The sequence below is a fragment of the Cygnus atratus genome, chromosome 1 (genome assembly GCF_013377495.2).
Source record: "Cygnus atratus isolate AKBS03 ecotype Queensland, Australia chromosome 1, CAtr_DNAZoo_HiC_assembly, whole genome shotgun sequence".
Classification (NCBI taxonomy): Eukaryota; Metazoa; Chordata; class Aves; order Anseriformes; family Anatidae; genus Cygnus; species Cygnus atratus.
In genome coordinates, this window is record NC_066362.1 from 56,691,449 (window position 1) to 56,714,550 (window position 23,102).

At 37.8% G+C, this 23,102-nt stretch overlaps 1 protein-coding gene across 3 annotated transcripts in view; it reads left to right on the plus strand.

The window, feature by feature from the left end:
- The window catches only part of LARGE1 (LARGE xylosyl- and glucuronyltransferase 1), a 285,860-nt gene that overhangs the window by 114,863 nt on the left and 147,895 nt on the right, over positions 1–23,102 (plus strand). For all 3 annotated transcript variants that reach the window (XM_035569242.2, XM_035569241.2, XM_035569240.2), the window contains exon 4: positions 21,972–22,273. In XM_035569242.2, the coding sequence (XP_035425135.1) occupies positions 21,972–22,273 (302 nt within the window). The remainder of the gene's footprint in view (positions 1–21,971; positions 22,274–23,102) is intronic.

Sequence of the window (23,102 nt, forward strand, 5' to 3'; positions counted from 1 at the left end):
TGTTTTGACAGTTCATTATAATCTAATTCTCCAGAGTGATTGACAGTGGTTGACACATGGACTTGGTACATTTCTTCCCACTCTTCACTATGCCACAAATTGACATCCCATAGTTTGCTCCTGAGGTAGCTTCCAAGGGTCTTTGCAGCATGCTTCAAAAGGTACTAATTAAAATCCTCCTTAAAAACATGAGCTATGTTTGTATTACCTGCATAGGTGCAACACCTAAGTTCAAGAGAGAATTGAACAACTCAGATCATCTGCTGCCCGGGCAGCCAGAACCCAGCTTCCTGAATAGCTGCTAGAAGGAAGAAGATGCACTGCCTAAATTCAGCAGTCTGTAGTAGGCAGCCTGAAATGGCTACTGGTAGGCATAGGCCTTTTTAGCACTTCAAAAAATGGTAAGTATCAGAAGGGAGGATATACCTTCCAGGCATTCTAGCACAGTTGTTCCCTGCCTTCGCAACAGCCAAGAGGGATGGATAAAGCTAGGAGAGAGATGTTGCGTGTCCATCAGTACAGCCAGAATGTTGGATGAGGTCCCCTGCTGCTCCGTGGCCTCTTCCTTCCTCCTCTGGCATGCCTGGTGGCACTTTGGCCATGATGTAGCTAGCCTTCAGGGATTTAGGAGGAAGAAGCAAGGGGAAGGAGCAGCAAAGCTAGCTAGCTGTTTTATAGCAACTGAGCAACTGTAACAGCTGTATGGCAATGTGCTCTTCTTTGGCAGCTGCCAGCAGCAATGCAATTAGTTGCCAAGACAATTGGCAGCAGATGGCTTTGTCCAATTGTGCCATGAAATTCATTTAAGCTAAAAAGATGGAGTATTGTACTTGTAGCTGATTCATTACAAGAAAATGAGACTCCTTGTATTCTGGTTTTATAAGTAGTGAATTTGCAATTACAGCTGAGATTCAAAATATTTTGAATCAAAATTTTGTATCCCTCTCCTCCCCCTCCACAGCCCACCATCATAAGCATGCAAAAGTGAGACGTTTGGTTGTTTTTTTCAGTGATATCAAAGGAATATTTTTGATATTTACCATAGCTGTTAAGGGAACTTCTTCAAGCGCATCGTAACCGAAGAAATTTGGGACCCACTGTTTTTTTTTCCTCTGACTATATTTCCAAATCTTTATTTTGGCAGTTGACCCCATCATCAAAACAATATTACAATGCAGTATCTGAATAAAAGTATATGACATCTGTGATAAGTTTTTAATACAATTTTTGCTGCAAAGTAGCTTGTACTTAATGTAGTCCCTCTTCCAGCTCTTCTTTGTTACAGTAACCAAAATTCTTGTATGAGTTTGAACAGCTAGTTTTTGAGGAACTTATTGAGAAAATCAATAAAAGGACAACATAGAAGACATGCAATTTATACTGTTTTGATGCTAACCTTAGCCTCTACAGAACCTGGTATCTCTATACAATTCACTCTTTTGTTTATAAAACAGGTTCACAGAAGTAATAATAAAAAATGCCCCAAAACCATGCTATTTCTTTGGCAAGAACAATCTGCCTGCATACCATTCTTGTGAATACCTGAAGCTGGACAGAATATCAGCATACACACATTTTTTCTGATACTTCCTTTTGTTTTAAATACCTTCGTAGATTAATATGATAGGCCAATCTCTTTTTTTAACTGGAATAAAAAATTGTAATCCTTATACTTCCAAAAGAAACTTGGAAAGCTCAAAAAACACTTTGCAAAATTTGTAATTTGAAGAAAAAGCAAACCCATTATTTTGGCTACCTAATAATTTTTGTAAGTGCTTGGATTAAATGTTGTTAATACCAAAAATAAATTTAATGTGAAATGTTTAGAAAACTAGAACAGCCAGAGAATTTTGAATATCCTTTTAGTCCATGTCAAAATTTGAACATTAACATTAGTGCATAATCTTGACCATCCTATTTTGAGAGTCTTGCTGACAGCTTGTTTTCACTAGGAATTTATTTATCAATTGTACTTTTGTGAGTTAGGAGGTAGGGAAATAGGCCTACGTGGCAGGCTGAAAAGTATCTGAGAGATTCAGAAAGATAAGCACAACCAATTTAATCTCAGAACTAATGAATTCCATTCAGAAAATCCCACTCCAACTTCCAAATATTATATATGCACTAAATTGATGGTAGTTCAGAAACACGATTTATAAAGTTGTAAAAGAAGGAAAGAGATGGACGAATCCTTCAGTGGCCTAACTGAAATACCAGTGGTATTTCTAAGAGCACTTCACCAGTATACAATCATTTGTATGTTATACTGGTAAAGCATTTCTAGTATGGAAGCAACTTTACCAGTAAAAAACAAAACCACCACCACCAACAACACTGTACTGATACAAGAAACTGTTTCCCAACACTGTAACATGCTGCTGGTAAACACGATTTTTTTTTTCCTGCGGTGATTGTGCACACTCCATGTCTTCACAAGCATAACAGTTCAGTCAGGGATTAAATTTAAAGTCAGGGATTAAATTAAACCCATTTCATGGTGTAAGAAGTCTCCTCAGAAGCCTAGGTGTACTGCCTAGAAAGCAAAACTCTGGTTTTTATTTTTTTACCGAAATAACAGGGTTTTTAATACAATCATATAAAATCATTAGTGGTTTGTTTGTTTGTTTTCCTGATCTCTGCTGTGAAAAAGGTACTCTTAGGACCTCCTATTGCATGTGAAGCAAAGGGGAACCATTTCCATTTTAATTAACACGATCTTACTTAAGAAGAAGTTAATGAGCTGTTCTTCCAAAAAGCTTTTTGTTACTATAACATACCCATGTTCTCTATCCACAACCCACATAAAGGTGTTTGATGTACACAATTTCGATATTCCTGTGTTAAACTGGGCTTAACTGCTGCTTGCTATCTTTGAATCAGTAGCACAAGAAGTTCAGCTCTGATTCTGAAATTTTTGAGCGTGGACAGCCTCCGAGTCAGTGAGATGAACTATGTAGCCTGAAACTACATTTATCAAAACTCATACTTAACCGCTGACTCAGAAACTAGGTTCTGTTAGCTGCACAGAGCCAACCATCACTATGTAGGACAGGGCAGTACCTTCTCTCATTTATTAAAAACAGGAATGAGAGTTCAAATTTAATTTTTGTCAGCCTTTTTGTTATCAGTCTAATAAATGTAAAACAGGCATTAACAAAGTCATCAAAGCCAAATTGTTTCAAGACTGTACATAAAAATTAGAAGTGGGCATGGTCAAACGCTTTAGTAGCAGCCATTGAGATACAGAGCATGTTCTAGTTTTGTGAGTTTTCTTCTCCTTTGAACTTCCCTTGCATTTCCAGAGGCTTGTCTGCTTACTGAGCATTAGCTGGTACTTGGCTGTCAGAATGGGTTTATAATTAGTCTTGGGATAGCATTTTCAAAAGAATATTTAGTCTTGAGATAGCATTTTCAAAAGAAGATTAAGTCCCATTTTCAAGAGCAAAGGTAGCCAGTTAGGACCTTCCTTTGAAAGTCACTTAAGCAATTTCAGAAAGGATAGGTGCTTGAAGGTGTGCCTACCTGCATTGTAGACGCATAATTTTCCTTGAAAATCTGGTCTTCTCGAGCCTCTTAGGCTCCTCAGTGACTATTTCTTTTAATGGGATGCACTTCTAAATTATCTAAGTGATCTTTAAGATATTATTTTAGTCAAAACAGTAGAAAGAAGGGGAAAATACAAAGAATAGAATTTCATTCAAAACTATCAAAGACAGGTGGTTGTCATTTTTTTAAACTAAATAGTCTTATTCTTCATCACCTAGATGAAAACAATAATTATAGGTGCTTTTCTTTGTCATTATTCCTCCATTCCCCAGTCTACACTGGAAATAGGAATAAGGAGCAAGGAAAAATTAAAATGTTTTTGATTGCCAGACTTTTCTTGACAGCAGGGGAATAAAAAGGTTTCAAATTAAGTTTTAAAAAAATAGTTTTGTTAGAGCAATTCTTCACAGCAAGCTGTTGTGGGAAAGAGTTCTCTATCAGCTGTCTTAATAATTCTGACCTGTGATATGAGTGGTAGGATTCCCCCTCATCTGAATTATAGTTAAAGGGATTCACTACTGCTTCTTTTACTGAAGTTAACAATTTTTTTTTCCTCCAAAGAAAGTGCTTGGCGAGATGTCACTGCTTAAGGAGAATTGCTCTTATATAGATATATCTATATCTACTGTTCTAGATTTGTATCTCATACTTCTTAGTAAATCAAATATTACAAAAAGGTTAGGTGCTAGGAACTAGTTCACTATTTCTCCAGGATTTTATTTTGCCCTGAAATTGGGATAGGAGAATTTAGTAAGAGTAAAATATGTGCTTTTTAGATTCCCCTTAAATTTAGTAGTCTTACGAGTGTGTGAACTCCTTTTCTTCAACAAATTAACCAAAAGTCTACCAGATATGTTTTTCCCTTGTAAATTTTAAATTAAGGTCAGCTTGTGCTGTTCTTGTCTTAAACTCGTTATATATTTTTGACATCCTCACCCTCACAGCTCCGTGGCTGGGGTTTCATTATACTTTTTTTCTGGTTCATGTGTTCTCTCTTCTAAATTGGTTTTGTGCCTCGCTCTCTTTTGCTATTTTATTTTTACGGGGGAATATATGAAATGTGACCTGAAGTTACTGATTTTCATGTTTCTTGAAGCAGCGCTTCACTGCTCTCTGCATACTCCATTGCCCTAATAGTTTGAGCTCTACTTCCTGAACACATATATAAGCCCATCATTGTACCCTGCTCTAGGTTCAAAATCTCCATGCATTGAAATTTAATCAGCAAGATAGTCATTGTGCTGTATTGGTAGCTTTAGTTGATATGATAGGAGTGGTCAAAAAGGGAACAAGGTGCAGTCTGCCCTTTATGCTACCCAAGAGGCATAAGACGAGGTGTTCAATTGAAAAGTACTATTGCCTTACCTGTCCTGACTTGTAATGGTCATGAAAGTATCATAGCTTATTTCTGCATATTCAGTAATGTTGCTACTGAGCTGATGAAAGTTCCAGATGGGATTTTGTTCTCTAGAAGCCTTTTTATAGACATGCATGTAATGTTAACGTGCCAGTCCCGTATGTGCCCTAGCATTCTGTATATGACTGTAGTGGATCAATTCCCCAAATACACAGAAGTCTCCATTAGTCAATTTTTCTCATTTTTTTCATGATCCATTTAAACTGAGATCACTGACTGTGTAAGCCTTCAAAGTCCCTGTAAATTTTACTCCCCTGAACAAATTATCTTTCTACTTCCAGGTGAGACAACAGTGCTCAGTATGAGTTATAAGGGAGGGAAGTTACATTTCCTGGACAAGCAGAGCTCTGTTACCCTTGCCATCATCTTTTTATTGTACTTACCCATCTGCAAGGATCACTGCGAGTTCTTTTTGGCTCGTTTTCTCACCAGCTCATCTCAGTAATTTCTTTTTGATCTCCCCTGAAAGTTCAGTAAGAAATCAAACACCTTGTGCTTCAGAATACAAGTTGAAACTCCTGTTGTCAGCAACAATTTTTGGTTCCGGTTGACACCAGGTAGCGTAACCTCTCCTCATGGATCGTATTTTCTAAGACTTCTGCTTGATGGCTATGCTGTGGCCATACTCTACTTTCTGTTATTTCTTGAGTTGTAGAAATTTGAGTGACTTGAATATATCAGCTTTTAGTCCCAGTAAAGCCTATTAAAGCAGGCACTCCAGAGCAGCCCTCCTCAGGAAAGTTGTGTGCCATGCTTGTTGAAAGGATTTCCTGAGGCCTTGGCCCAGCCAGCTTAGGAAGTTCATATTCCTTGCCCATACTCCTACTCTTTCTCCTAAGCAACTGCTCATTCCTGCTCTTCCCTTCTCACATAATCTTGTAAACTTCGTGGGACTGTGCTAAAAACAAGATTTAACTGGTCTGCATTAAAAATAGTCCATTCTCTGTGGTGGTAGGGAAAAGAGCTTGGGAGTTCCTGAGGCCTATGTATCACGGTAGTACTGTTTGACAGGCCATTGCCTCTGCAAACTGGAACTGTAGTTATGTGCTCTCAGGAGAAATCTTTGTTTCATTTTGTCCTGTGAGGCAAACAAAGGCAGAAGTAATTCTGGTATTTCCCAAATTTTCAGTGCTTATACTTGGAAATCTTATATTCATTCCACATAGTACTGTTATATATGATATAATATCAGCGTGTATTCTTGAAGTCCCTTTCCCTCCCAGCATTTCTGTCCCCACTGAGGGGAACAGATTAATGCATTCTTAGGATTTAATTTGTTCCCTTTGTTACCAGGGAATTTGCCTGTAGCAGTAGCACAAACTACATCCCTGTGCTCTTAAACAGTACGTTTCTTTTCTTTCACCCATGCAGCACCAATTTTGAGCGTTCCAGAGTGTAAGCATATTTTCCTTACCATCCTGCTTCATCTACACGTAACTTTAGATTTTGGGAATATATATCCCTGTTAGAGAGAAAATGAGTGAACAGCGTGCAGAGCATTAATAAATGATCCTGACTAGTTTTATCCATAATTGCATGACTCTTGTCAGTAGAAGCTATGCAGAAAAGAGTTTCGATAACTAAAAAGGATTTATTTTAACCAGGTTTTCTTACATCTTTCTCCTTCAAGTAGAGTGTTATTAGTAGATGAAAGAATAATTTTAGCTACTTTTCCATTGCATTTAAAACTTTTAAGCACTCTCTCTCAGTAATGTCCGTAGTTCAGTGCCGACTTGTTTAGATTTATTTCACCAAAGGAAAGGCAAATAGAGAAAGAAAAAAGAAATGTAAAATAAACAATATTAATAGTACCTCTATGGTCTATAGTTTACAGGTTTTATGGTAAAAAGAATTTACTGTAATTGTTGTGGTTTTTTTTGTTATTTGCCATGGTGCATATGAAACAGTCAGTATTAAGAAAGGAAAAAAGCATTCCTGAGGTCACACAACAGCCTTAGAAACCATCCCACGACAGACAGGGGAACATTTGGACAATAACTATCTCAGACTGCATTTGCTGATTGCTAGTATTTGCCCCTCTAGAATACAAAAGTGACTCCCACCTTCTCTAGACTGCTATTTCACTGGGACATGTGCCCACTTAAGCAAGTACTGAATTTTGCACAATGTCTTAGAATATTTGAAAGTGAAGGCTCAGCTGTTATGTTTTAGGCTGGATTTATAGATGAATTTCTATTGAAGTTAGAGAGTCCTCACCTATATTAGATGCTTTATGTCTTGAATAATTCTGTCACTTCATTCCCTATTTAATTACTTTCATTCTTCCCTAATTGAGTTTAGGGTAATAACTTTGATAACTCAGACACCATCTGGGATGGGAATATAGATTTCATAAGAAGAAAGCAACAGAATTACACTCGAAGCTCAGCTATGCTTTTTCTCTCTCTTTTTAACAGAAATTATCAAAAACAAGCATTGAAGTATTGTCATTTCACAATTTTCAAAGCAACATGCACTATACAAAATCCAGTGATGTATAAGTACAGAGTGTACCGTACAGAATCCCTCCCATATACTCATTCTGTTAAATACAATAAATAATAACATGGTCGTAGCTATGCCATTGAGGCTTGAAATGAGGCTTAGTTTCACATCTCTTGTGTGCAGCTGATAAAAGCCAGTCACTTAGATTAGATATACCTGGGCTGCCTGGGTCTGAGTAAGGCAAGAATTGATGAAAATTCATTACATAAGCATTTTACACTGGCTAATCCATAGAGCAGGATCAGCATCAGCCTATTATGAGGGATTACAGTCTGCACAGCCACACAGAGGATGAATATAGAATTTGCAGAAATTTCAAAATGAAGAAGGGAATTGTTGGGGAATGGTACAATCTGGAATTAGGCATTAAGGATCATCAGGACCTGATTAAGAACTGGATCCAAGGTGCTTGAACAAGAGAAGTATAGAAAGGAAAAAAAAAAAAAAACGAAAAGGGACAGCTGTGAAATAAAATATACATTAATTGTTATCTAACAGATTTGGATGTTTATATTCCTGTCTGAGTTAAACTTTTGCTATAGCGCTTTTTGCTGAGCGCTATAATGTGACAGAATGGAATTCCTATCATTTCACTTCTGTCTGAACATTTTTTCCTGGGATCTGGAAACCTTGTGAGTGCCCTGAATGGAGAATGAGAAAACCCTGTTATGTATACTGGTGAGGTATCAGTGAAAATGATGTGGTTTTCAGTATAAAACTTTGCCTGCATAGCTCTCTCAAGGATAATTCCAACAACAACAAAAAAGGCAGTAATATTTGCCTAATACTTTCATCTTGAAAGTGTGAAAGTTCTGCTGAACATTACCACAGGTTACTTAGTGCTACTTAAAATGCCTAACAGCAATTATGATTGGTTTTGAAAATGCTGTTCAGGCTGAATTGATGATTGTACCACACCTATCACAAGCGTGTTACAGATGCTGGCCCTTCTGCTTACCCACCCTAAGTGACATGTCAACTGTTAGGGAATGTACACATCACAGTAAAGGACAGGTCATTTTAAGAGTCTTAATGAAAAAATGACATTGCTAGTTCAAAGTGTTAAAAAATCGCAATTTGTGATATCTGAAATTAGAAGTTTTTAAGAGCTTTGTCTCCTGATTTTTGCATCTTGACAGGTCATGCTTTTCTAAGATTTATCCTGCAGAGGTGAAAATGAGATCTTACTGCAAAGGAAACAAACAGGCAGAAAGCACTGATATTTTCTCATGTAACTGCAAGATTTGACTTCCCAGTCAGTATAAAATATTGCAAGGTTTTAAATACAATTTTAAAAGCTGGAAATATTGAACATGGGCAGCAACTTTGTTCTCTCTTTTTACATGTTGTGTGCTTCTTACATGTTGAGTGCTACAAGCTGGAAAAAGATGTAAAGACTGTCACAAAATAGTATATAGATCTTCAGGCAAGTCTGGAATTTTACTTTCCCTGTTGGTTGGATTCAGTCAGATTATTCAGAAAAAGACAGAAAGTCATTGTCTGGTGGAATCTACAATAAATATTTGCGCTCCCCAAATAAGAAACTAAATCATTTCTGTAGAAAGTACTAGTGTGAGTTGCTAGTATGAATTTTCAGTACATGCCTGGTGAAGTTAACGGTTTCTCAAAAGAGGAAAGACTGTTTCACAAAACAGAAAATATAACATTCAAATGTCCTGCCAAGGAAAATACTACTGTAAGGGACAGAATATGTATTACATACTGATTGAAATGTAGGCTTTTCTTCAAAGGAGCACACATAGTTGCAGCTGTTGTAACTCAGTTCATGTAGTATTTTAATGATACCAGAGGACGGCATAAATTAAAAAGTAAACCTGATAGTAATACCACGATAAAGTGTTTTTATTCCATTGTCTGGCTCATTTTTTCCTGGGCAGATGGTCATAATTTAGTAAGGGAGGAGGCCATGTTACGTTGTATGATGCAAGGGTATGTATAGTAGCAGCAGCCTGTTCTCAAATGGGACAGAAGGGTGAAGTAAGCCATGTTCTTTTAGCATTCATTCCTCAACCTTATCTTACACCAGTTCTTAAATGTTGATTCCTGCATCTAGATTTGTGGAAATTAATATGGAATATGTTACTAAAAATAATGATGAAGATCCTTTCCTTCTCCTAGAATAAGATGGGAGTAAATGAGAAGGGAAGCAACTTTATGTTTGTTTGTTTTTGTTGTTGTTGCTGTTTTGTGGTTTCTTTAACTTAACCCTTAAAGGATTTTTACAAGTGCAGGTTTTTTATATAGCTGACAATTGTTGGTTTTTGTTTTCTTGTTCATGGCTGGTTGTTCTTTAGGCATAAGGTGTTTTGATTTATTTATGTTTTTTAATATGAAACAATTTTGGTCAAGTCTCCATCTATTCTACTTCAACTTTAAGGTAACAAAAGATATTGCAAATAATAGAAATGAATAAATCTCTGATTACATTAACAAAGGAAGATGAATAGGTATCTTAATGAAAGTCCATCAACAGAAATAAAAGAAAATTGCAAGACTCCAATTTATATCTACACCTACACCCTTTACATCAAAACAAAATACAAGAATTTCTGTAAATACCTCCACCTCCACATTCTCATTAGTCCAACACAAAAACTTGTCATAGACATCAATTAGTCCATGGTATGTGTCGCTGTAGAAAGCTTATGGCTATCAGCCCCGATCACAGTCTATCTATCAAAAGCATTGTTAAAAATGACAAAATGACACACTGTAGTATTTAATTTGTACTTACTAAGGAGTACTCCCATGGTATATTCTGCTTTTGAGAGAAATTCCTGGAGATAATGCAATTTAGAAAAGGAGAGAGAACACACAAAAAAAAAAAAAAAAGAAGAAAGCCTGGAGAGTGTTTACCAGAATATGTACAGATGCCATGAATATTGAGCACTTCTGCCCTGATTGTATAGAGCAACTTTTTTTTAGCACAATAAGTAAATGTGTCAGGGGGGCTTGACTTCAGTGTTGTGCTACACAATAGGGATATTCTTTGTAATTCTTACTTAAGATCCTAAAAATATATTAAGATGTTTCTGTGCATTGGAGCAGAAATTTGAATTAGTCTCAAAGAAATGCTTCATGTGTTACAAGACAAAATCTTAGTAGGCAGAACATCTAAATCTTGCTGTCAGTTTATGATATTTAACCTTAATAAACTTGTGGCTGCTCAAAATTGAAAATTTTCTTTTGCTTGCTGCATGGGAAGCTCTGCTGGGTTGTGATGGGTCACAGGGGATATGGCCCACATTCTGACCTACCACAGTACAGCAGTGTGTACAAATGTTACAATATAAAAATGACTAACAACACCATGCTGTATGCACGCAGAATATCATGAAATATTAGACCTATGCTTATTTTCATCGAAGTCGCTGAGTTTTGCCTTTTGACTTGCTAGAAGTAGGTTGCTTTCTTCACGTTTGTAACAAAACAAGAACATCATAAAGAAGAGTGACTTCCTCATGTTTTATAGGAAGCCTAGGTCGCAGACTGAAATGAAATCTGTATCAACCTGATATATCTAATATAAAATTGATTCTGTACATACTTGTTCTATCATTGTAGAATGAATGTCTCTAATACAGTAAATCTTTTTTTTTTTTAATAAAACAGAAGTTCATGCAAAAAAAAAAGAGGTTCCATGATACACGCAAATAGAGTCTAGTCAACGTAAAAAGGAGATTGTAGTGCAGAGGTAGATATCTGGCCACACTGAAACTAGTTCTGAAACCACTGTTCATTTCCTTAGGATCAAGGTACTACCTCTGTCATCAGAATTAAGAGTACATTTTCTAGGGATTTTTTTTTCCTTTTTCCATTTCATTATTCCCTTCTGTGTATATTAAGGATTATTAAGATTTTTAAGATGCAGTGTTTATTTTTTATCAAACACAATATATTGGCCAGCTGTGACTTTCTATTTGGAAAATTTGGGGAAAGTTAGAAAATATGAAAACTTACTTAAGATTCCAGTGAGCTGTATGGATGGCTCATTTCTCTTTAATGTGATTGAACCTTGTGAAAACAATCTGCTTTTAGCTAATTTGCAAACTGTTGTTCTAGGTTTTATTATTATGATGATGATTTATATCTTCTGTTTTAAAATGCTATTTATTTAATTTCTGATGTCATAGCCATGACATGTAACCAACCTACTGTCTGCATCACTGCTGTGATGTTTTTTCTTTCCAAGGTGTGTTAGAAATATTGCTGCATATAGTACATGATGATCTGTTATGACATTTTTCTCCATGAGGAGGACAGGAAACTAACTCATGAGCTATTTCATCTCTTGTCATAAGTAAAGATAAATGTCATAACACTGATCAGCCTTCATGTGTTCTGAATGTGCAGTTATTTGCATTTTCCCTCACTGTTCTTCAGGACTGAAGTGGCTTAAATGACAGGTACAGCAAATGAAAAGTGCTGAGAATGTGTGGGGAAAATAGAAGATTCTCAATACTGAAAGATATTAATAACTTACGTGCTGCTATGTCATTGGTGAAATAACACTGATGTTATTTCATAACATCACATTAAACTAGAAATACAAACTAGCAGTATTTCTGTCTGCATGTGTAATCTTCAGATGCATTTAGAAAGAAGAGAGATCATTGTTTTGAAAATTTGTTCCTTCTATTTGCCTTTATATATATATGTATATATACGTGCTCATATCTGATGTTATTGGCCAGAGCTCTATCACATTTGAGGTTCTTACAGATCTGGTTCCTTCAAAGGCAGAAATGTGTGATACAGGATTTGGATTATTTTGTTCTTGAACAGTCCTTGATGGTCAGTCAGTATTCAGACAATCTCCTTTTCCAGCAGCATCAATCAAAATACCAGTGCATGGTTCTTTGATGGCATCTCTGATGGCCAAGAGAGATTAAGGGATATAACATGCTTTCCAGCAGGTTTCAGCAGCACCAACCAGCCTGATCTAATACTGCAGTATTTCTGCAGATGTGTTGAAAATCAGCTTTTGAGACTGTGTGTAACAGTGCTACAGGTGACTTCTAGCAATGTGAATAAACACTAATATGGCTAAATCTGAAATTAACACTTAAGAGCCTAAGTGCCAGGTTTCAGAGAGGCTGACCACCTGCACTTCTATAGGTCTCCTTTTTCAACCCACCTCCCATGTTTAACCAAAGCCAAATTCTGATATCTTTTATTTTCCTATTCTTTGGTGATGTAAAGCTTTCAAGTCTGATAATAGTAAGCTTATGGTGAACTGTGAAACCTAAATGGTAGAGAAGCTACACTGGGGCAGCATCGTGGATTATCTTCCCAATTCTTTTGCACATTTCCATATCCCTAAAGGAAATGTGCCTATGGACTCCTCTAATATTAAGCAGGTCTGAGTATGCCTTGTCTGTCAGGTAGTTAGGAAAAGGTGGAAAATTGCACACACAAATATAATCTACACATTGTGTGCCTGTGTGGATTCTTGATACAGTTTACCAGGAGAGCATGGCAGATATCCAAGAATCACATTCAGGAAATGATGTTCTGACTGGGAGAAAGTGAGATGAGAGAAAACTAAAGATAGAACCACATCATGATACTCGGTATTCCTTTGGAGGAAGGGCCACATCCAGATGTCATTGTCTGTCTAGGAATTCCAGGTGACCAGGCTCTCTTGGCATGGAGCAGTTGTTACAACTATTTTAAAGATACTAGGAACCCTAGGTAAACTTTTCAAGGTATATGCAAAACTCTGTCGTATATTATTGCGTTTATTAGGGAGTTCCTCATTGAAATGGATGATTGCATTTTAACTGTTTTGCGGGTTTAGCACTGTGTTTTGCTCCAGCTTTTAGATGTCAGTATGTGTAAATGCATGTCTTCTGAATGGCTGGCCTGATGAGGGTAAGGAAGGATATGCAAAGCAGACTCTCTTGTCCAGGTTCCCCAAATCCAAGTGCTGTACAATCAGGAAATGCATTATAACATCCATTGTTGCTTCAGCAGGGAAAGCGTGCTTTACATATGCAAATACTGCTCAGAAGTTTAACTTAATAATTATCAGCTGGAGTCTATTGATGAACAGCTGAGGAAATCATCAGCATCAGAATCTCAATTAACGACTACTAAGCTTTGATGGAGCATACTTGTCTCATGCTTCTGGTTACTGTGGCAATTGTAGAAACCTATAGGTATTTTTATAATATTTTCTAAGCTTATAGATACTTATTTCTTATGCTCCTAAAAACACTGTAAAATGCTGAGTATTAAACTTTTTCCCTTCCTTTCTCTTCAACAGAGTTTTACTAAGCAGGAACTAACTCGGAAGAGGTTTAGTTTTTACATACCACTTCCACGAATGATAGTCACAGTACTGTGTACAGCTGTGGGGATGCATTTGGGTGTGTGCTTTACATTAGAGAGCTGTAATGGTTGCCTCCTGTAGAATGTGTATCCTGCTAAATCAGGGCCTCAGAGGTCACATTAACACCGAGCTCACACCTGAACATAGAGTAATCTCGGGGCGTAAGGTAATCCAAATGCTTAATGAAAAAAGCGATGCGGCTCCTCCATAGGAAATCTTCACATTAACAGATCGCATTGTCTTTCCTCCCACTCCTACTGTACACCAGGGAAATTCAGCTGGCTACAAATACTTACCCTGCAGATATCATTCATATGCCTTTTCCTAAGTGTGCTTTATTATTCACATCACACTCCTACGGTCCCTCCACAGCTTCCCTTCTAATTATTCCCTGCTTGCCCATTGCCGTGAATAACCAGTGGCATTCACCCACATTCTGCCATTTAAGGCAGTTAGCAGTCCGTCCTACTACGAATTGGATTGCTCATTTTCCAGGAGGTGTCACAATTTATTTAAATTCATCCAGAATGCAACTGAAGGTTTATAAATGAGTCGCAGGCTTCAGCGTCAGGGCACAGACACCCACTGGGCAGCGGTTGGTCTCTGCCTCCATAGTGGGGCTGGTAGAGGGGATTGCTTCAAGGCAGAGGCAGTCAGGCCAGCTTAGACCAGCTCCAGTGACCCTCTAAACCGAGTTGGATGCTTTGCACCGCAGGAGATAAGAAGTGTTACGTGACCCTTTCAGACAGCTAAGCTGTGGAAATAGTGACCTGTAGCTGGATGGTGCTAATGGTTCGCTGAGGGTGATGATGTCTGCTACAGATCTAAAAGGGGTCATTTATTTGTGCTCCCAACTGACCACTGCTAATTGTGATGTGCTCAGTTATGACCAAAAGTCATTGCTAACCGATGGCTGATCGTTGGCTCTGTAAACCAGTGCTTCTTCCAAAAATACTGTAGGCAGCACCTCAGGAACCTGGATACTGTGGTCATGGACAGAAGAGGTATCGATCCTCTTCTCCTGTCTCTGCAGTATACCTGCAGAACTTTGTTGTAGGAGTTTTCCCTCCTGTACCTGTTTGGTATCTGAACATTCGAGTCTTCCAAGTCACACTGGCAATCATTACCTGCATGTAAAGCTTCTGAAAAGAAAAAGAATATCTCTCTAGCTTTGTGGAGAAAGAGCTTCCTTTTCTTCTCTGTCTCCTCCCCTTCCCCAACTGTTACAGAAGTAGTTTGCCAAAAAATCAGCATCTTTACAGGATTGGGGCTTGGAGAAAATAACAATTCATCAAGAGCACAGATGGCTTATTTAGAATCTAATAGGTATTAAAACATTATTTTCCCCAAGCTTTACTCCTGATATTGATAACGTGTTATCTTTGCCAAGTTCTCCTCTTGATAACGTGTTATCTTTGTCAAGCCAAGTCCTTGATAAAATCTTATTTTCAGTCAGTGCTTACTCTGATAAGACATTATTTTCTTACATCTCCACTCCCAGTGGAAAGTGGGGAAATGTTATTTTTGGTCCTTTTCTTGGAGAGGCATATATTTTGTCACGGCAGTGCAAAGCAGGGAAAGGAAGGATGACAAGAAAATAGAAGAAAGAAAAAAAAAGTCATTGTATTCTGTACAAGGAAATGAGTAAGTCATGTTAAGACTTATGGGCTCTTTTAAATTTGCTAATATGCTAACATTCTTAATGTTTCATTTGAAAAAAAAAAAAACTATTAAGAGAGCCATAGCCATTTTCAGAAAAGATGCGTTACATGTTTAGGGTTTCTCTCCCTCTTTCTTCTTGCATTATGTTGCTACATAGTTTTTCCTTTCATAGTCTTTTACTGTTTACCATCCCTATTATCCCTGTTAGAAGTAACGGAATTAAATTCACTCAGCCAACATACAAGCAGCTCTCTGCAGTAATGCAACGTGATGCCATCATTGATGATACAATTACTAACTTTCTGAGACACAACGCCCTGCTTCATTTTGTGTGCACAGCAAATGCAGCGAGTGGTTCCTGGACTCCTGCTTAGGTTAATTAGATTGGAAGGTGTGCCATGAACAAGGCATGGAGTGCAGAAAGAAAAGGGATGCTTTGTAGTTTATGAAGCTGAATCTGCCCTGGAAAATTGTTTCAGAATACCACTGAGTTCATTACATGATCTTCTTAAAACAAAGCTATTACAAGTGTCTTAAAGCTATTAAAAGCATCTGCTAACTCTTTATTTTTTTCCATTATCTGTGGTTACTGCTTGTAGACTCAGGATATGATTTACAAAAATGTTAAGCATATACAGTTGCAAATACAGGTGATGAGGCCTGCCTTCTGAACAAATGAAGTGCAAAAAAGGTGTTTCTTTGTTCTTCAGTTCTCAGCTGTGCACCTAGAACTGAATTTTCTTTTGGCCTTAGGGGCTCCACAACTTTTCTGCCCTGCCTGTAAAGAGGAACTGATAGCACTTTTCCCTCAGATAAGTTACAAAAATGAGTGGTTGATCGATGTGCAGTATTCAAGTATTATAGTGATGAGCTTCATAGGCCAATGAGGAAATAAGTCTTTTTTTCAGAGCTGGGTGTGAGCGGTCATAAATTTCATGATGAGATAAAACAGGCCACCAAGCACCTGTGAGCACCATCCACCCTGTGCACACAGTGATGCCAAGTTCTTTGGAAGAAAGTAGTGATCATGCAATTAACAATTCTGTCATCAGGCACAAGGGAATGACAGCAATGTCTGGACAGGAAACCATCATTTTCACATGTCCAAACTTTGTCTGGCTTTGCAAACTTGATGTTCCATGGTTATAGGGGTTTGTGTGTGATACATATAACTTCCAAATCCATTGAGCATAGAGGGTTATTTTGTTCAAGAGACAGACACTGTGATATCTTTCAATGATGTAACGCTCAGAATTGCCTCACATCACAGTAGATTAAGTTGTTTGTTCATAGATCTAGACTAAATTGCTTAGGCTATATTCCACTACTCAGATGATTATTTGGGCTGGGTTTTCTACTTCCAGCTGAGATCACACTGCAGTGATTTACGAAAAGATGTAGGAGAAAAAAATGCCTTGGCGGGTATGAGCATAGGCATCTTCGGATGCCTTAGCACCTACTTGTGTAGGTATATAACTTAAAGCATCAAACTGTTAACTGAAAGGACTTTATTCATAGCAGCCCATATAACCAAATTCGCCAGAGCATCCAGCTGAGCAACACACATAGAGTGCTAGGGTGGTAGATGATTAAAGCTGAGCTAGAACTCAAAAAGAAAATGGATAGTTTATCTGCTTACGCAGAGCTTATGTGTCTCAAAGAGTCCTGACTGCGGTCTTTTTTTTTTTCCTTTTTTTTTTTTATTTCCCCTTGGGGTCCATGGAGTTCTCAATAATGTTCTTTATGGGGAGAAAAGTATCCATGGAGTGAACTTCAAATTATTTTGTTCATGGCCTTAGCAGGGGGAGATTCATGAGGGTGAACTCATGAGGCCTGCTATCCTGATTCTTTCTGCAGAGTGTTGGCTTTTGGTTAAAGTTGTTGCACCACTAGCCCTCAGAGGGTATACTGATAATGTTAATTTTAAAATGTGAGCAAATGTGAAATGGAGGAGTGATGTTTTCTTGCATCTGTAATCAGACAGACTGAAACATTATCTGTGAGCAGCATGACTTCCTCTTATCTCAGAGGCAGCCTAGAGTTCACTGTCATCAGTTAATTCATTATGAAGGCATTCCACACTATTAGGCAGGGGACAAATAATAGCTAAAACACACAGAAACCTCTAGGCCTTGTAAAGATGCCAAAAACAAGTAGTTTGCACTTAAGATAGCAAAAGAAATGTGAAAAGTTAAGGAAAAAATAAAATAAAAGTCCCACTATGGGCTGTGTAAATTTCCCTGCCTCAGTTAGTTCCTAACTTTTCAGCATTTGAGCTCAGATCAGGCATCTGAGAAGCTGAGGATCCCTGCTTCTGCATTTGTCTTCTCTTCCGAATCAGGGTAATTTTTTTCTTTCCTTAATTCTGCTGCTTTCTCCCAGCCCTGCAGTTAACCTGTGGCTAAATTATGCTCTTCCCCAGCAAGCTTCCAGTGCCTCTGGGTCCTTTTCAGGACTCTTTTCTCTCCAAGTCTCATTACTGCAAAGCTAGGGACCTGGTGTTAATGCTTATCCTTTAGGTTTTCTTTGTAAGAAAATTCCATGGCTTCAGTCCTTCTCCTTTTGAATACACTGTGCTGGATTGCTTTATGGCTTTATTTCTTCTAGTATCTTAAGGTGCTCTGCTTAATAGTAAGGTTTAATGACACCTCTTGCCTTCAGCACAGGCAACTCTACATATAATCTATCCATATAATCCATTGTAGATTGTCAAGTTTTCTGAATTGTTGTACCTACTGTAATGGTAAGTCATTGGCTGCTGTCAACCACGAAATTCTTATTCAAGTTTGTGGGCTTTTTTTGGTTCGTTTTGTGGACAGTGTAATTTTGTAGGTCATTTTTATTTCTTTGGTACAGTTTTATTAGCACAGAAAGTCTGAGGTAAAAGGCTTGACACAGATAGAAAAAATATATTAAGTCTGAGACTGCCAAGGCCCAAAAATAGCCCCAAATGAAGTATAAAAAAATATAGCTTTATTATTATTTATTGCAGCATTCAAAAGTGTGCTACTTCCTTCAGAGCACAGCAATGTTCCTTGCAGTGTTCCCTGGGAGATCTCTTGTCCAAAAGTCACACAGACCTCGTTATATGTTATGTTATTTTATTTTGATTTAGATTAGATAAAAACTTCCTAGACACCAGCTCAGAGCATTCTGCCAGTTACTTAAAACAATAAAACTCAAGTGCAGTGCAATCAGTTTAACATTTCTACCATGCTGCATGCACAGTCCATCAAATACTAGCGGTCCCTTATATTGTTGGCTTCTTCTTCAAAGGTGAGGTGAAGCACACAGCACTTCCAATGCCTTGAAAACCAGTCAGAAGCAGAGCAAGGTAGCATGTGTTGGCATTTATCTGCTGGGCAGCAGCTCCCAAGAGGCATCTTGCTGTGTCTATATGCTCACTGAAGTCAAAGTATCTTCACATGTGCAGTCCTGGTAATAGGGCTTAAATCAAATAGTACCCTGCCAACCTCAGGTGCGTAAAAATTATGAGCTAGACCTTCCAAAAATCAATATTTATGACAAAAATTAGTTGATTTCTGAGTTTTAAGATTAAGCTCAGTTCATTTTTGATTCTATGCGTCCATTTCAAATGGGTCTTTTGATTGTCACAATATCATTTGCAGCAGGGAGTTGATGTGTTGTAAAAATAGCAAATACATTAAGATACCTGAGAACAGTCAGCCATATTAGTAAAAATAAAAACAGTACGTGTTCAACTGTATGAACCCTGATCAAGTTATCCCAGAAGATGGCTTGGATTTAGCACTTCATAACAAAACACAGATAACTTGCACAATAAACCAGTACATTTCAAGTAGTTACGTATTTCATCTAGATGGTTGTATAATTCCTGTTATGATTTCAGTTCTTCCCTTGACATACTGGCACAAATACATGCTACTGAGAAGACGGTAATGTAGTTTATTGGGATTTAAAGCTAAGGCTGCATAAACACTGGGCCAATATCTTTAGTTGCTCTAACTTCCAGTCTAAGGCAGTAGGGTGATATTTTCTTCCTTCAATCTCTCTCAGACTGTGTTGTATCTTCTAAGGATTGTGTAGAAACAGTTCAACTGTTCTGATGAGTACAGTTTCAACTGGTCTGATGTACAAAATTATCTCTGTTTTGTTAATTTTTAATTTTAGCAAAGCAACATTTGTGACCTGTAGATTTTTGCCCTTCGAGCAGCTGAAGAGATATCAAGCCTTTTCTACATTTTGAAATTTCGATGAATGTTGTCCTGAGATTTACTGCTGTTTCTTGCTATCTTTACAAGTTGTAAATTTGTAAGTAATTATTTGAGAAGGTGACAGAATGTGATGAGAAGAATGGGAAGAGATAAGTAACGTTCGTGTCATACTGGATATCACTAAGTAGGAAGCTAGGATTGACAGTCAAGTTTTTGGCTAGATTTTCATTGTAATTGTATGTCTGATGATAACACAGATAGTTTTTTTGTGTGCGTGTGGAATTGTAGGGGTGCTGTTTTTATCTGAGACTATCTATGCAATTCACTCTTGCTGTCCAGTAACAGGAATGAAATATAAGCACATCCAAATGAGTTTTAGTCTTCCTAGAGTGGGTGTTTGTTAGCAGTTGAGAAACAAAGACAGCACATCCCTGAGCACAGATCAGCTGCAAAACTAAATATTCAGGCTTTTCTAGGTGAACTTGCACAGTCCATGCTGGAGTTCTTGCAGTCACAATGGCAATTCAGTGTCTTCCAAGATGGATGAAGAGAGTTAACTCAGTATTTCACTGCACTTCTGATTGTAGCATGGCTCTGTCCTTAATGTTGACATTTCTGTACTGTTGCACCCCGGATTTTTCAGGCCTTTCAAATCTGTCGTTTAATTTTTAATACTTGCTTAATGATTCAAGATCCAAAATACCAGCAGCCAAACTTCAGAATCTGTCTTGAAACATTTTTCAAGCTCAGACTTCTCCATCAGCTTTGCTAATGGTGAAAATGATAAATTAGAGAATTTTCGCAGGAGAAAGTCTGCAAGTGAGTACAAGATACTCTACCCAAATGTTGTATTAAAAACAGGATAGCTATTTTACATAGATAACAGGATGTGTGTACACCTGCATAACACAACAATGGGAATTTGCAATGAGGTTTTCATTTCTATAGCTGCTTTTTTCATAAACTCAGAATTGTTTGCCATTCATGTAAGTATGAAACAATGGAAAAGAACAAGCAATGAGCAGGTCTTTATAGCAGGGAGATAGCTTTGAGTCAGAGGATGAGAAATGTACTTGTTAAGGAGAACTGCTAAACAATAGCTGCATGATTTCTGTTTTGTAAACCACTCAGGCTTGTGTTTGTTTGATAAGGCCAAAGGGGTTCTCTGCCTTGGAGAAACTATTAAACAGCAAACTTTTTTTAATGCATGCAGGTGGAAGGTTATTTCTGAAAAATACCTTGCTATAAGACATTTACATATCTTCACTGTAAAGGAATGCCATGCTGATTATGTCACTGTGGATAACTCCCTGTCTTGGTTTGTTTCAGTTTGATTTTAATTGAACATTTTTAATCAAAGTTTAGGTTGAGGCTTTTTTTTACCACATTTTAAGCATTTGTACTGCATATGTATATAATTTTGTTAAACATTATATGAAAATACATCTCCTTTGACAACATATCAGCTGCATCCATATTTGCTTTCTTACAATTTGGTAGCAATAATGCACTGGGAAGGGGTGGCAGAAAGTCTTGTAGTTGTATTTGGTAGAGGCTCTTGGTTTCAGGTTAATTTTTCAGGTTAATTTTTTTTATATACTTTACAGCTAGCTCATTATTAATGCATTATTAATTATTAAGCCTTCATATTTCTGGAATATAACTTTTCATTTAAAGGTGTTGAATTGAACAACTTTGCTTTTTTCAAAATTCCCTTGTCTTTCTCAGGCAAAACGCTTTCCAGAATATGATCCTCAGGTGTACTGAATGTTTCTGTCCTTCCGAGCTCCTCATTTCTCGGCAAGCATACAATAATGTGTTGCTGAGCAGAACCCATCTGCTTCTCACATGTGAATCAGCTGGGGCTACTGTTTGGCCTGAAATGGTAACCAAACTGCTGCAGCTCGACTGTGGAGAAATAGGGAATAGGGAAATTATTTTATCTCAGATATGTTTCTAAAATATATTTAACTATATATTAATTGTCTTCGAATTGAATCCTTCTGTTCTTGACTGTCTTCCCAGACTAGAGACTGGCAGGAAGCCCTATCCAGAACAAAAGAAATACATGCTTATCTTTTAGTTTGATTTTAAAATTAGTAGGACCTGTAGCACACAGACCTTCAGCATCTGCCCAGGTTTACCATGTGCTGAACCATTTCCTTGAAGCTCCAAGCCTGATTAAAGTGTGGTATTTGAAACACATCTCTGCCTCACAATTACTACATTAAACCAAAAACACAGCTTCTGGTATATTCTGACAGAAATGTTTTGTTCCCTTCTCCCGCAGATGGGAAGCCAGTGTCGCTGTCTCCACTTGAGTCCCAGCCCCACAGTCCTCGTTACACGGCCTCAAGCCAGAGGGACCGCGAGAGCCTGGAGGTCCGCATGCGGGAGGTGGAGGAGGAGAACCGCGCGCTGCGCAAGCAGCTCAGCCTGGCGCAGAGCCGCGGCCCCTCGCACCACCGCGGCAATCACTCCAAGACCTACTCCATGGAAGAGGGCACAGGCGACAGCGAGAGCCTGCGGGCTGGCATTGTGGCGGGGAACAGCTCGGAGTGCGGGCAGCAACCAGCAGTGGAAAAATGCGAGGTACGTAAACCACAGGAGTCTGCCAGAAACAAAGCTTGATCTATTTGATCCTTTACAGAGATTGCAGATCACTCCTCAAACTTCTTACTCAGAAATCAGCTTCTTAAAGACCAATAGGCATTGCTTTTTAGATCATTTTATTATTTTTTTTACTTTCAAACATTTAATCATTTGAACATCTTTTAAATTACTTGATCGGATTTTTTTGTCTTTTTCTTTCTTGTGGCCCTGAACCTGATGTAAAAGTCAAAGCCTCATTCCAAGCTGACTTCAGTGTAGCTGTGCCGCTAAAAGACCTGTAGCAAACAGACCCTGTACATTTCTAAATGAAATGAAAGAGGCACAATGTTTTTAAATGCCTTATTCCCTGCTTTATGCACCTCTTCTAGAGTGACTCAGAGTTTACTGTTAATTATATTGTTGTTTATGGAACCAGTTTATGCTTCTGAGTTGCTTTTCAGTGTATCCAGATGCCACTGTGGAAGCACCTGCTCTGTGGTAGCTGTGCACAAGTGGTACGGTTAGCAGCAGAGGACCAGAGATCTGATTTTAAGAAGGTTTTGGGGGATTGTTTTCGTTTGACTTTCCCCAATCAACTGGTGAAAGCATCAAAAATAACTTTCTGCATTTATTTTTACAAAGAAGGTAATACAGTATCACCTTTTATCTTGCTTTCTACCACTGGGAAGATAAAAACTGAAAGAAAATAAGTGGGAAAGAAAAAGAAGTCCTAATTAGCTCTTCAGGTAAAGTCTATTTAATAGGCAAATATTGCTTAAAAATGAATTCTCATTTCCCAGTTCTGGACATCTTTGTCTGGTGTTGTAAA